The 14,293-nt window shown below is 37.4% G+C and overlaps 2 protein-coding genes across 2 annotated transcripts; both read right to left on the reverse strand.

Annotated features, from left to right (window-relative positions):
* Positions 1–2,910: 2,910 nt before the first annotated feature.
* On the reverse strand, positions 2,911–4,509 carry LOC148844651 (peroxidase 15-like). The gene is made up of 4 exons (XM_088955544.1): positions 4,183–4,509; positions 3,861–4,052; positions 3,583–3,748; positions 2,911–3,472 (listed from the first exon to the last, which is right to left on the reverse strand). The coding sequence occupies exons 1-4, from the start codon at positions 4,393–4,395 to the stop codon at positions 3,078–3,080; spliced, it is 966 nt and encodes a 321-aa protein (XP_088811670.1). The 5' UTR covers positions 4,396–4,509; the 3' UTR covers positions 2,911–3,077.
* Positions 4,510–8,983: 4,474 nt separating this feature from the next.
* On the reverse strand, positions 8,984–10,966 carry LOC148844652 (peroxidase N-like). Its single transcript, XM_088954746.1, has 4 exons — positions 10,273–10,966; positions 9,993–10,175; positions 9,713–9,878; positions 8,984–9,594 (listed from the first exon to the last, which is right to left on the reverse strand). The coding sequence occupies exons 1-4, from the start codon at positions 10,498–10,500 to the stop codon at positions 9,185–9,187; spliced, it is 987 nt and encodes a 328-aa protein (XP_088810872.1). The 5' UTR covers positions 10,501–10,966; the 3' UTR covers positions 8,984–9,184.
* Between the last annotated feature and the right edge of the window lie 3,327 nt (positions 10,967–14,293).

Genomic DNA, 14,293 nt, shown 5'->3' on the forward strand with positions numbered 1-14,293 from the left:
ACCAGTCACATCTTCCAATAATGATCGATGCATGTCAATTGATTAAGATTTATGAACGAAGACAGTGGTTCCATGTTATATAAAGTTGAAAATTATTTCGATGGGCGTAAGATTTAAGATCCTGTTGGTCAGATTTGTACAGGTTAATTTATCAATCTTGGATTGCTTGAGCAATTGGGTCTTAATTTAAATTGTTGGGGTGGGGATAGAGCCAGCTCAAGTAACTATGTTCTTAAACAACAACAGGTGATTAATCAAATTAGGATTCTTCTCTAAGAATAAAGAATAAAATCAGGATTAAATTCCAATCTTTAGGATGCTTCTTGATGTAACAAAAGGAGCAAATTGATTAAATAGGAAGAACAATGAGTCAGGGAAAAGCCATCTTTCTACCTAACAATATTTGCTCTCTTGTCTTGTAAGCTCAATAGAATTTATTCCCGACTGGCCGACTCCGATCTTTTGAAAGAGATCTATACCCCCAAGACTTGCCTCTTTCCTTTCGGGAGTATGCATGCTTTAATTTTCATTTATTTAAAATCGAAAGCAAAAGGATACAAATTACTTGATCGAAACGTGAAACTGCATCGAAATTACAATGCGTGTTGGAGTTGCGAATACACAAGTAACCAAATTTTCACCTAAAATCCAAGGACATTTATTATTTAATAGGACTAGGGGTCTGGAATTGGAATTGGAATTCCATTTTCATTTCCCTATTTGAGAGAATGGCCCTTGCCTCCTTTCCCTTGGAAATAACCGAATAAGATCCCCTTTTTTTTATTCCAATTTTGGCTCCCATTTTCATCTGAACCAAACAATTTATAAGAATAGATAATTTCAATTCCAATTCTAGAAATAAATCAAATCGAACTAATATTTTCTTTTTTTTTTTGGTTTTTACTGTTCAATCCATTTCCACAAATCTTATTTCCACCTGATTATAATTAGGGTAGATGTCAATTCTGAACTGATGCCATTATATGGGCTAGGTATTTGAAATTTTGAATTGCACCTCAAAATTGCAGTTTACTTATCCCATTTTCTTCTTCTTCTTCTAAAACGTTTATGTCGGTGTGATAATTGTACATACGATTACGGCCAGTCTATCATTACTCCGCATGGTGTATAACTGATGAAAAGACTCTTTGCAATGACAATATATTACAACAGTAAGAGAGTATTTTGTTTTTCTTCATTTTGATTTTACCTTATTTTGTCTGTTCGTTTGCGGTGCGGATGAAACAAAATAAAGCCTGAATCGAAACAAAGTATACGGCAAAACCAAAAATTGGCTAAGTTTCATTCTTCATTCACATTTTTGCACTTTCGTGTATTTGTACTTGTGCAATTAAAATTGCATTGGAATCAAAGTGTCAGCTCCTGCCTACTTGGTGGAGCTTTTCGTCTTTTTTTAGTATTTTTTTCATTTGGTTGTCGTTGCTGTTGAGGATGGGCCAAGGACAATAGGTAAATATGTTTTCTTTAGTCGAGGGTTGATGTATCTGACTTAAGGAGGAAAAAGCACATTAGAGGCTCCAGGTGTTATCCCAGGGGTAGAGACTCTGACGATCAAGTTAGTCAAACATGCAAAGAGGGTTAAACGAAGCTTGAGAAGAGAGTTCAAATGAAGTCACCAGAGAGCTAGAGAGCTTAAGAGCAAATCAAAATATCTTACCAATGAAGGGATACTCCTATTTATACATGAGCTCGCCTGAGAATTGGTCGGAGGTTGTTAGCAGTGAACTACCAGGATTGCATCCGGCTGATGCCACATGGCACCATTCTGGCCCTGTTACATGTGCCTACATCAGTTGAGAAAAGATCTAATTGTCATAGTCCCAAAAAGATGTAAGAAGCTCGTTTTGAGCTATGTTTAGGAAATCCCAAGTGAAAATTTTCACCTTTGTGCAAAAAAACACGCTTTAACCAAAGCGTCTTCAAGCGGCTAAGGTCTTACTACAAAATCTTACATCATTTTTTGATTGTCTACTAAAAAATTCTTACCGAATGGCACCTTAATTTCTAGGCTCCATGTTTTGACAATGAAAATGGTGTTAATTTCCATCTGCTACTGATCCAACGGACGCTATATTCTTAGATTTGTATAGAGGGTTTGAGGTCCATGACACAACATCGTGCGTTACCGAAGGTCACTGGTGGATTTCTTACTAAGCATCTAAACCCCATTTTCACTTGTACCTAGAGTCTTTGACATATTAATGGATTTACATAAGCTCCGATGTTTTGCATCAAAAGATTCAGAACTAATCACAAAACCCAAAGATGCTGGGCTCTTCCTAATTTCTAAGGTCAACTTATTTTATGGCGTCTCGTCTTCGCCACTCCTTGATAAAAGGTTTAATTCTAAACAAGTTAGCAACAAAGCAAAGATTGGCCATTGACAGGACCAGCGGGCCTGAAAGAAAGCTCATGAGTTGCAGTCTTATTGATTGTTCAATGAAATATATATCAAGGTTTTTAGAATCGGATCGGATGAAAAACCGTTACGGGTCCGGTTCTCGGGTGAAACGGTTCCGACCATCTGATCTGAATGAATGCCCTGCTCTGACAAAGAAATAAATAAATAAATAAATAATGCTAAAAATCGATATCCAGACGATGGTTCAATGATTTAATTAATCAACTATTTGCGTTAGCAGATCACTGACCAAATCAACAACGGTTTTTAGTAAAAAATTTTGGGATAAAACAAAATCAGTCAAATAACAGATTCCCGGTTTTTCCAGTCCTATCGTACGTCCTGTCCGGTTATGAAAACACTGATATATACTACATAAATCTTACAGTGGAACACTTTTCTAGATGAATGTGAGCTATGAAAACAGTCATGGAGGATTTAAAAACAAAATAAATAAAGTTCCAGTCGTACCAGCTTTTGATTTCTCATTTCTGGCTAATCTAATATATTTATCATCAATGGTAAAATCAAATCAAATTTCAGGGCTTTTTCAACTCAGGATAAAAGAATCAAAACAGACAATAACAACAATACTTCCACTAGGTATTACACTTTATTTTCTTTCATCTTAATGAATCTGGGATCCAACTTAATTTTAATTAACCCTCTTGCAATCTGAACGGATTTCTCCACTGCTCCCCGTCAATGGGCTTATGTTCCCCATTTTTATCATGGACTGAACGAAGCTATCAAAGAAGTCGCTCTGGCTACTTGCGAAGCGGTTAACAATGGCAACGGTGTCAGCCCCGGGAGTTGAGAACAGATCCTGATCAGTTTGGAGAAGACCACGGTTGTTCTGAAGGTTCGTGAAGTAGTTGTTATCGAAATCATCCGGACTTGAAGGGTCCATATCGGTTAATGTGTTGTCAGCGCCGCCGCATGTCTGACGAAGAGTTTCCAAGTAGTCGGCGTCCAGATTTGGGTCGGGGTTACTGGTGTTCAGGCGTTGTCTGAAAGTCCGGCACTGGGCTCGTCCGAATGTGTGAGCTCCTGAGAATATCATAACCAAAATTATATGATAAGCTTTATTTACTTATGGGTAGTGATATTAGACTATTCGACTTATTAGATAAATAAAATTTCTTCGGTTGGATCCTCACCGGATAATGCGACTAGATCAGTCGTGTCAAGGCCAACATTGGAGAACTTGGTTGTAATTCGGTCTAAGCTTTCGAAGGGAGATGGAAGAGAATCATTTGCTCCTTGTCGGTTTGCCGTCCTGCTGTCTCTTCTTCCAAGTAGAACATCCCAACTGGGGCCTCCAGACTGCATTAATATTAATGGGTTTTCAGTACTGATAAAGTCATATGTATGCACACATTAATGGGAAGACCAATTAAAGGCCAGAGAAGAAGCAGAAATATATATTCCAACTGACCAGAGAAACAGAGGCCTCCGCTGCAATTGCTAAAATATCTGCACAGGAAACGACGCCAGGGCAAACATTTTCCACAGCAGTCTTGATGTCATCGACAACTGGGAAGCCTCTAACAGAGTCATCATTGGGCCGGGCAGTTTTCTCGCTCTGGATGGTATCGCTGTCGTCTAGCAAAATCGATCCATCGCAGCCCTGAAACAAGATGCATGGGTTATCAATCCTATACTTTGTCATAGCTAGGCAATGGAAATAAACAACAAAGTAGTAAACTGCATGTATATAATTGAGGAAATGACTCAAGCAACTAGAGTACGTAGTTTACGTCGACAAAGCAATCGTGGAAGTGAAGACGAATAAGGCTGGCAGCTATTCGAGCATCAGATCGTAGTTCTTGCTGGATGACATTACGTACGATGGTAGACACGTTAGGACAAGTGCTAGAATAAAATGTGGCGCTCAACTGAGCGTCTGTTCCTGCAAACATCAAAGCCAGAAAGAGAGCTGCCATTGCCGCCATTGAAAACTGAGAAGACATATTTCTTTGTTTCGATCTTCCTGTTGAATGGGATGCGTTTTCCAGTGCAAACCTTCACCCTTTTTATAGAGATGGAGCACAGGGAGCTATGACCAGGTAGAGCCTTTGGAGGTCAGCAAACTTCGCTGCGTTTACTTTTCTTTTAAGTTGACAATTAATAACTCTCAGTTCAGTTGGAATAATTCTTCCCTCTGGAACTCTCGCTTTCTCTGTATATATCAACTTATCGATTGATTGTCTCTAAATGGGGTTAATTAATCGTAATGGCCATGACCATTACCTCACTCAAAAAAACGTCTTACATGCGATTCCCGTGTTAATTACGTCAATTATCTTTAAGTTTGAAGCTACAATCTTTGACTTATAATTCCATGAAACGATCGATGAACAACGACGTAGATATCTATCATATTGAAAGAATTATAAACCCAAGTTTGGTGCTTCAACGGAAAAAAAAAAAGTGTCCAATTTCGTAGGAATAATATTGTCCAAATAACGCGGTCTCGTAATTAACTCATATAATTATATGTTCTTGGCTTCTTGATTTGATGGATAGGTGGGGTATTGATGACTGAGAACTTGTTGATTTGTCGATAAACCTCAGTCAGAGAAGAAAAAAATAAGGGCTTGGACAAAGTCTGTAAGTAATAGTTGACTGGCTCCATGAGAGTTGAGATTTGAGAACCCACCTGGAAACTCCATGCCACTTTTGAAATTAAGCAATCTGGTTGTGGCCCAAATATGTAAACGGAAGATCTGGACGGAATCTCTTCTTTGCATTTAATGGTTTGATCTAGATCGTTTCACTTTTTTTTTGTTAAACAAAATTAATTCGACCAATCGTGCCTTCATGCATGGCCATGATGGAACCGTGCTCGACCACATAATTTGAATAGGTCTGATCCAAGCAACCCATTATAATTAACAACACAGGTAGCTAGTTGGCTCTGGCTCGTTCGGCTCAGCTATTGTCAATATAAATTAATATATTAGGATTCAAATTTGAATTTGTGATCATATGGCGTGAACATTTGCCTTCTTCAGTTCTTCTCATAAAAATTTAATTATTTTATTTTGAACTAATAATTTACAGTATATTTGATCATATTGACCACTCTCTGGTGTGAACGTTATTGACCCAACGTTGATTCTATAACCCATGGCATGCAGCTGGATTTTCTGAATACAAGTTGAAAATTACAATTAAGTATTTTGGAAAAAAAAAGAGAAAATGCTTTTTGGTTTGCTTGAATGCCTTGAAATCTGTAGCCTGAGAATTAACTTCATTTGTTCAAAATAATGCCTTTCATAACATAGACCAGTACCAATCCAATGCTCTTGACCCGCAGTGGCGTAATTGGCCAAGTTAGGGGTCAATGAGTCATTGAATCGGTTCTACATACCCGACTGCCTATATCGAATCGAACTGATTATATGCCACTTCTGGTTTCATGATTTTATCTGATTAATAATTGGTTTGGTTTCGATTCTTGTTTGTTCAGAACCTATATTCCAATGTAAATTGATTATTTTATTAAATATTTATAATATTTTTTCTTTTTTTATATATATTTTTATCATATTTTATGATTAAAATGATAAATTTGATAGATAGTAGGGAGAATAACTATTCAGCCCACCTCAGAATTCTTCTTATAAACCGCATCCTATGCATGGATTTGGCATCTTCCTATGACTGCCCGGGGATTTTTCCAATGCACAGCTGTATGTGTCATGTGGGTAGGGATGTGGAAAAAGTTTGGAGGTAGGATATCCAAGCTCTCTCTCTCTCTCTCTCTCTCTCTCTCTCTCTCTCTCTCTTTATATATATATATATATATATATATATAGCTTTGTCTTTTTAGTAATTTAATTTAAAGTCAAATTTCTTAAACTACGCCTTATAGTTTAGCTAATTGACTAATAATAGTCTTATTGTTTACATATTGTCTGAGAGTACCCTTCTGTTTCTGACAATTGACATCATTGTTAAGTCTTAATGAAAAAATGAAATATCAAATTTGCACCCTACTTCTTCAAAATTTTAAAATAAAAGCCAATTGATGAAAAATTCTGGAAGATAGGAAGATCGCTGCTCCGTTTCCGTCTCTACCATGGTTTTCAAAACTGGATCAGACCAGATGTTCGAACCGGAAAAACTAGGAACCAGTCACCTGACCAGTTCCATTTTCCCCCAAAACCGTTGATTTTAGTCAGCAAACCGTTGAACCGGCCAGTTAACCATTCAAAAGGTTTTGACCGTTTTTCAATTTTTTAAAATTTTTTATTTTTGTCAGAATAGGCCGACCATTCAGGTCGAACGGTCAGACCATTCAAACCGGTAATCGAACCCCTGACCGGTTTGATCACCACTTCGTTTTTAAAAACCATGGTCCCCATATATTTGCCTCCACATGCATCCTTCTTGCTGTCCAACCACTTGAGTTCCTCCATTCTAAGAAATTTCTCAAATGTATTCAACCTGTATTGAAGCATCGATTGGAGGGTAGTTACAGCAACAAAAGTTGGGCACTAGTCCACTAAGTTCATTGCTTACGTTTTTTATTGGCTTTAGTTGTGGTAATATCGAAGATGGATGGAGGATTTCCTCCAAGCCCTGAAGAAGAGAGCATGTTTGCGAGGTTCATATCTTCTGGTAGTAGTGGTTATTCTGGTCTTCTTAATCCCCAAGAGATCGAGGAGACACCTTCAGCATTATCTCCATCCACCAGCTGTTAACCCTAAAAATTCTTAGTTGGCACCAATTGAGAATCCTACTTGTTCTGAGCTTTTCTAAAGATCTGCTTTTCAACTAAGAATACTTCCACCAAAGCTCTTATGCACAATTGATTATCTCAATCAGCCTTCCTTTCAACTCCCCGACCTCCATCTACAATGGCAGAATTTCAAAGAAATTATATTATGGTGTCTGTAAGTGATTTCATTATTAAAAGAAGACGAAAAAGCTCTATAGAGAAGAAGCATGAATTCATCTTATATTTTTTTGTTAGAAAATCAGTGGTATTGAACTTGATGGGGAATGGAAAGGAACTGAATATCTCTTTTGAGAGCCTGTAACAGTCCTGTTCACCGGTGGTGATTTCTACCCAACTTACAAAAAAGGGACGAAGGATAATATTAGGTTATAAAAAATTTATACATCACATATATGTTGTCACATGTATACCGATTTTGACGGAACATTAACGAATGCTAACATCAGAGATAGAGCTAATCAATTGTCAATAAACTTAGAGATACTCTAAGACAATATGTAAATCAAGGTTTTAAAAATCGATCTAGAAATGGAATCTTTCTGTCCACCGGTTTTTGGGTCAGTGGTTCGACCGTCTAGGTCAAACGATTCGAACGGTTTGAATATTTTAACAGTAATATGCCGTCTTACCCATTAGATTGGAATATTAGAGTAAGATTCATATAAATATAAGAGAAAATAAATATGGAACCAGAGGTATTTGAGAAGTTGTCGGCTGAAAGAGTTAAGAAGAAGACGAAGGAAGAGGAGGAGGAAGGCTTGAAGACTACAACGGTGATGGCGGAAACAACGGTGGTGATGGTGAAAAACTAGAGTAGATATGAGATTTCTTAGTCTTTGATCTCACACACTCTCTCTCTCTCTCGTAGATCTGTCATCTAGAGTATAAACTTCTCTCCCAGATCTCTAAATGTGAATCTCTTTCACTGTCTCACACATCTCTCTCAGTAGATCTTAGATCTAAGAGATCTCAGATTTGAGAGATCTTCTTCCCTTTTCATTTTGTTGTGACAAGTTAATAAATCGTATGTGTCAACGGTTCATTGACTAATTCAACGGTTTTTTACTAGAGACCGAATTTGGGGTAAAATGGGGCTGGTCACCTGAACGGTTTCTGGTCCGAACGGTCTGACCGTCTGAGTCAACGATGGTTTGAAAACATTTATGTAAACAGTAAGAATTTAGCTAGTCAATTAACTAAATCATAAGGATGACCTTTTTCTATTTTATCAAACAAAATGTTAAAGTTTATAGCTTCTTTTAGTTTGGGCTTAAGGTGTAACAGAGTACATATAGGGGTGTCAATTGGACTAGATTTGGTCCAATCCAGTCCAATCCAATGTGAGTTCATTACAAATGGTCCTGGTCCAATCCAATCCAATGAATATTTTGGAGCAAAGACTATCTAATTTGTTCAAATTCCTATTTATTTAGATTGGTTTCAATTCAAACCTGGTCTATTGACACCTATGTTCTTATCTTCTATCAATGGACTAGATATTGACTCAATCCAATATAAATTCATTATGACAGACCAGGTCCAATCCAATATGTCACATTGGTTCATCCAGTCCGTTCAAATTCAATATGTCTTATTGATCCGTTCAATCCATTCAAATAGATTTTGATTTGCACTGAGTCCAACCCAAAACTGGTCCATTGACACTCCTAAGTACATATACATGGGTACTGATATATATCATTCCTCATTGGGCCCTCGTCGGTTTAAATGCTGTAATCTTTTACAGATATAGGTCGGTTTAAATGCTGTAATCTTTTACAGATATAGGAAATAAACTTCACAATTGTAGGTTGAATATCCGAATACAACGAGTTATTTTTTTTCTTTTTTGACTTAGAGAGAGAGAGAAGTAAATTACAAGAAATTAAGTAGTGGTTTTACGAACAGAAGCACGCACATAATTTGAGTAATTGCTAGACAATAGAAAATGCGATTGGTCTAAGTTGTCAGCAAAGTAGAAGAGTATCTAAGGGGTTTCCAAATTGTTCCATTTAGTTGACGACCCTGCAGTTTGTTCGTATTTCCCCATTGGGTGCAATTAGAGGGCTTATGTTCCCCATTTTGATCATGGAATTGGCGAAATCCTTGAAAAATAGCGTAGGATTTTTGCTATAATTCTCGACAAGCGTTTCGGCTGCGTCGCTAGACAACAGACTGGTATCTGAAAGGAGAAGACCCTTGTTATTGAGCAAGTTGGTGAAGTAATGGGTATCGAATAGATCCCTTGAATTACGATCAAGAGCGGTGGTCTTGTTGCCATCACCATTCTGTGGGCACAGGTTCTGCAGATCAGTCAACATATCTGCGTCCATGCTGCTCTTGTCAGTAGTACCATTAGTACTAGAGTTGAACAATCTCGTATTGAAGGTGGCACACTTTGCTAATCCGATTGTATGCCCACCTATGCACACGCACACACACACATACAAAAAAAACAAGTAATTAAGCTCATTCAATCAATCAGTCTAGGACTGATTGGCCAGGATTAAAAACAGATGGAGATGCAACACTACAAGAACCTGATAAGGCTACAACATCTGTGAGGTCGAGGCCTACAGCAGCGAACTTTGCGGTTATTTGATCGAGTGATTCAAATGGAGAAGGAAGACCATTGTTGGCTCCTGTCTGGTTTGCCACCAAACCATCTTTTCTTCCTAGAACAACTTTCCAAAAAGGTCCTCCACTCTGCAAATTAATTAAAGTAGTCGTCAATCGTTAGCAATTAATTAATCTCATTGGCTGGTTGCGTTTGTAGCTCAATCAAGCTTAATTAGCAAACTGAAGAAGAAATGGACATACTAAGAGAACTGCGTCTCTGGCTGCTATGGCTAGTATATCGGCACATGATACCGTTTTTGGGCATGCACTCTCAACGGCGCTCTTGATTGTGTCCACAACGTCGAACCCCCTCGCTGAGTTTAGGTTTGGGAGTGCAAACTTCTCGCCATCACTTCCATCCAAGAGAACTGAACCGTCGCACCCCTGTATAAACAATTAAATAAGGGTAATGATGAAGGGGATAGAGAGAGATAGCATATATAAGCTCATCAACCAAGCTAGCTAGGTTCCTAAAACTCACATTAACAAAGCAATCATGGAAGTGAAGCCGAAGCAAAGAGGCTGCCATTCGCATTTCGCTCCTGAGAGCTTTCTTCACCTCTTTCCGAACGATTTGGAAAAGATTTGGGCATGTTGCATCATAGACATCAGTGCTTAACTGGGACTTCACTGCATCTGGTATACCTAAACACAAGATCAGTAATGATACAAGCAAAGCCTGACCACCAAAACTGGTCCAGTTCCTCATGGTTGCTTCACGTTGATGAAACCCAGAGGAAAGTTGACAGGCAGAGAGAGCCTTACTGCAACAAATGTATTAGTAGTAGTATAGGTTAATGTGTTTGTGATCCACCAACCTCCATTGGGATTTGGGACATATATATAACCAAAACTCTACGAGACGAAATAAATAATAAAACTATGTATATAAGTCACATTTATAAAAGATGTTAGTGCTCTGAGTGTGTGAGGTAAGGCGGCTGTGAATGGCGTTTGCTGTATTCGAGTCACAGACTTCATTAGTCCACATTAATCTTAGTTTAGTACTGAAAAAAGTTGAGTGAGTAGGGTTTTAATATTGCCGACGCTGAGGCGATTATGGAGATAATAGCTATCAGATTGCATTTGACATAAGCATCCAACACAAAGCAAGGTCATGAACCGAAGAGCACCATTACAGAAAGAGGAAAAAATATAAGGGAATTGCACTGCATGCACACTAACAAGCCATTAGTGCTTACATAAAAAGAAGAGGAGAAACGTGGGTTGTATTATTTAATTGACACTTGCGTGCACGTTTTAAAATGACGGGCTTTGCTTGTTTGTTTGTTTGCTATCTATTACTATTAATTGATCATTCGTGGCTCTTCATGAATTCCATTAAAAAAAGTTGATGAATTATTCTAGACTTTTTTTAGGTCGGTAATGCTTTATCAGTTCATGAGTTCATGTTCTAAAAGTTGGAACACCACTTGTATGATCAAGCGTGCTTTAGTAAATCCCGATCATCTGTATGGATCCAATCACCGATCGCCACTTGTTCTTTGCACAAGTGGTGTTCTTCTCATGTGTGGTTAACTTAACAGATTCCACCGTTGGGTTGGGCTTTAACATTAAACCATACATGAGAATCCTATAATTGCACGATTCTTCATCTCTTCTCCATCTCTCCCTTCACCCAAACCTTTTTGCTTTTTCTGTAGGAGCTCTACTCCATCTCTGTTTCCTTAAACCTCGATTACCATTAATATGAAAGTTCATAATTAACCTTGATTACCATTAAATCTCGGTACGTACTATTGACCAGTGCATGGATAGGAAAGTTCAGAGAGTTCGGCTTCAGTCGGGGCAAAGCCCATCTTGCCTTCCATTAAGAATATCTCTATACTTAAATGTTGTATTTTACGGGGAGATATTCTCAATGCAATGCAAAGTTACAAAAAGGTTTATTAAAACAGTATAAGCACAGGTTTTCCCTTCTAGAAGACAATCTCAAGTTTATAATTCCATCCATTTTCGGGATAGGCTACCATAGCCTAGCTCAAAATAGATAGGATTGGTCATCAATTAATTCAATTCAAGGTTGTTCACAATATCAAAATAGATAGGTTACCATTTTGCAAGTCCTATCATTTGCTTTTTAGTTTTAAAATTTGGTTTTTATATATATAAATTTTATTAAAAAAAGGAATTTTGGAAAACACTTGTAAAAAAGTATTTCGGACCCAAAAACATCCAATACATGACAAGTATGACCAGAGTTGGTGCCACCCATTAATGTACGTGAGGTGTGAGGGATGAGTCGGAATGCACTTTCGCCCATTGTTTTGTCCCTTCGCCCCTATCTTTTCTTACACAGGTTGGTTTGGCACAAATGGTCAACTGTACGTACCGAGTGATTAAGATAACAGTATCATGTGTAAAAAATAACATATTTGTCGTGTTTTAGAAGAACTTCGCCTTTAAAGTTAAAATTTTTAATATATAAATAGATAAATATATTAATACTTGCAATAAAAAAATACATAAATATATAAAATATATATATTCAGAGATGAATAGTTGCATATACAACATGTATGAATAATGAATACATATACATAATTACTTGCATGTGTAAATACATATTTATACATGTAAATATAATCATACTTAAATTGAACTCATCACGAACATAGTTTTTTGGGCTGAATTCGGTTTGGATTTGGGCTAACCCAGTCAAGTTGCAGCCCTGTCTTGGATCCAAGTTTAATATCACAACAACAGTGTTATTGTTATTTTAGTCTACCAATAAAATCCAAACAAATATTTGAATAAAATCTTCTCTTACTAAAAAATCTAAATAAATATTAGACTTCATATGATTTGAAAGAAATAATTAAGAGACCTCAATTTTTTTTGTTTCTCTCTTATTATCTATCAAACCAAACCACCCATCGATTGAATATATTTCCCCGTGTAAATAATCATCCCTTTCCCATTATGCTTTAAAGAAACAGTTACAACAGGAGCTTGGGAGTGAATAATTTAGAGGATCAGCACTATCATTCTGTATATGGGTTCTTATGTAAGCAGGGATCTATGGCGATAATTTGTGCTTAATAATGGTTGGGCTGAACCGAAATATGCCCAACTTGATTTTACCAAAATCAAAACCCACTGTTACCATGTAGACCGGAGGCTCATGTGAACCCAACCCAGTGAAACCCCTTCCCCTGAAACCTTAACAGTTAACACAAAGCACACAGAGAAAGATAGGGCTAAAACTAACACGACTCAAATGGTATTTGGCCAAGGACCTCTATGGTATTGCTCAGAAATATCCCCCAGATGGTCCTCCCTAGTCGGTACTAAGGCTGTGTTTGATTTGAAGGAAAAAATAGAAAAAGGAGGGAGAAGATAGGAAAACATAGGTTCCCTATTTTTCCCTTTCTTTTCCTAACTTTTCCTTTCAAACCAAACATAACCTAGGTTAAAGAGTTAGGTGGGTTTTGGCTTTAGTCACCAAAAATCGGGGCACGACACACTCGCCCACTTTTTATGCTAAAATGGTTTCATTTCAAGGGGTGTACACGATTAATTAGATGTGCTTGGACCATCTGATCCATGCATTGTCTTGGCCTCACGTCAATGCCACAATTTGGACTTGGTATGTTTGCCTTTGGCTTTTCCCTCAATTCATTTTTCCCTAATCTCTTGCACGTGCAGCTCAAATCTCAAATCACTAGAGGTTAAACTTTGAACAGAACGTTTGGTTATTGCTCAAATATTTGTTTCAAAATCATATATTTTTGGATTAAGACTGAATTGTTTGGGTCAACCCGATACACCTGATCCAACACAGTGACACTATTATACAGAGTATGAATCTGAATCTTGCGTTCCGATTAGTGGGACAGGACTGGTTTCATTTATATATTTTAACCCGATCAAACCCTGAACTGATTATGTAATACATATGAATGATGACACGTGAAAAACAAAATATCCCCCATGTTTTGAACTTGTTTCCTATGGTTTATCCATAATAACTTAGATTATCATTTTATAGTGATAAGTGGACAAAAAATCAATAGATATATGATCAAAATACAAAGCTAAAGGCTTGCCAAGTATAATCAAATCTTCTTGGGTCAGACTCCATATGATCAATAAATAATAGCCTTTTGGATCTAATAAGTTAACAGGTTCTGTAGTTAGGTCAATGGCCAGGGTGCAACTTGGGTGGGCCCACATTGAAAAATTGTTAAGATTTAAATAGGTCTGGACCAATTCCAGTAGTCATTTGGAGCCAATGCACTATAAATTCTTAAAATCGGGTACCCTACTTGCACCCATTTGGCATGGGCCTACCCCCAATCTATATAATGGGCCCTAACTTATGGGCTCTGAAACAGATATTAATCCAGTGTACCTGGCATGGGCTTTTGCTTAGTAATCCATAAGAGGAAAAAAAAAAACTACGAAGCACTCAGCTGCTGTCAACTGTCAAAGAACACATGAAAGAAAGATTAATTGGTGGTATTTGGTGGGTGTTTTTA

Source organism: Nelumbo lutea, chromosome 7, assembly GCF_056320005.1.
Source record: "Nelumbo lutea isolate HS-2025 chromosome 7, American lotus-T2T, whole genome shotgun sequence".
Taxonomy (NCBI): Eukaryota; Viridiplantae; Streptophyta; class Magnoliopsida; order Proteales; family Nelumbonaceae; genus Nelumbo; species Nelumbo lutea.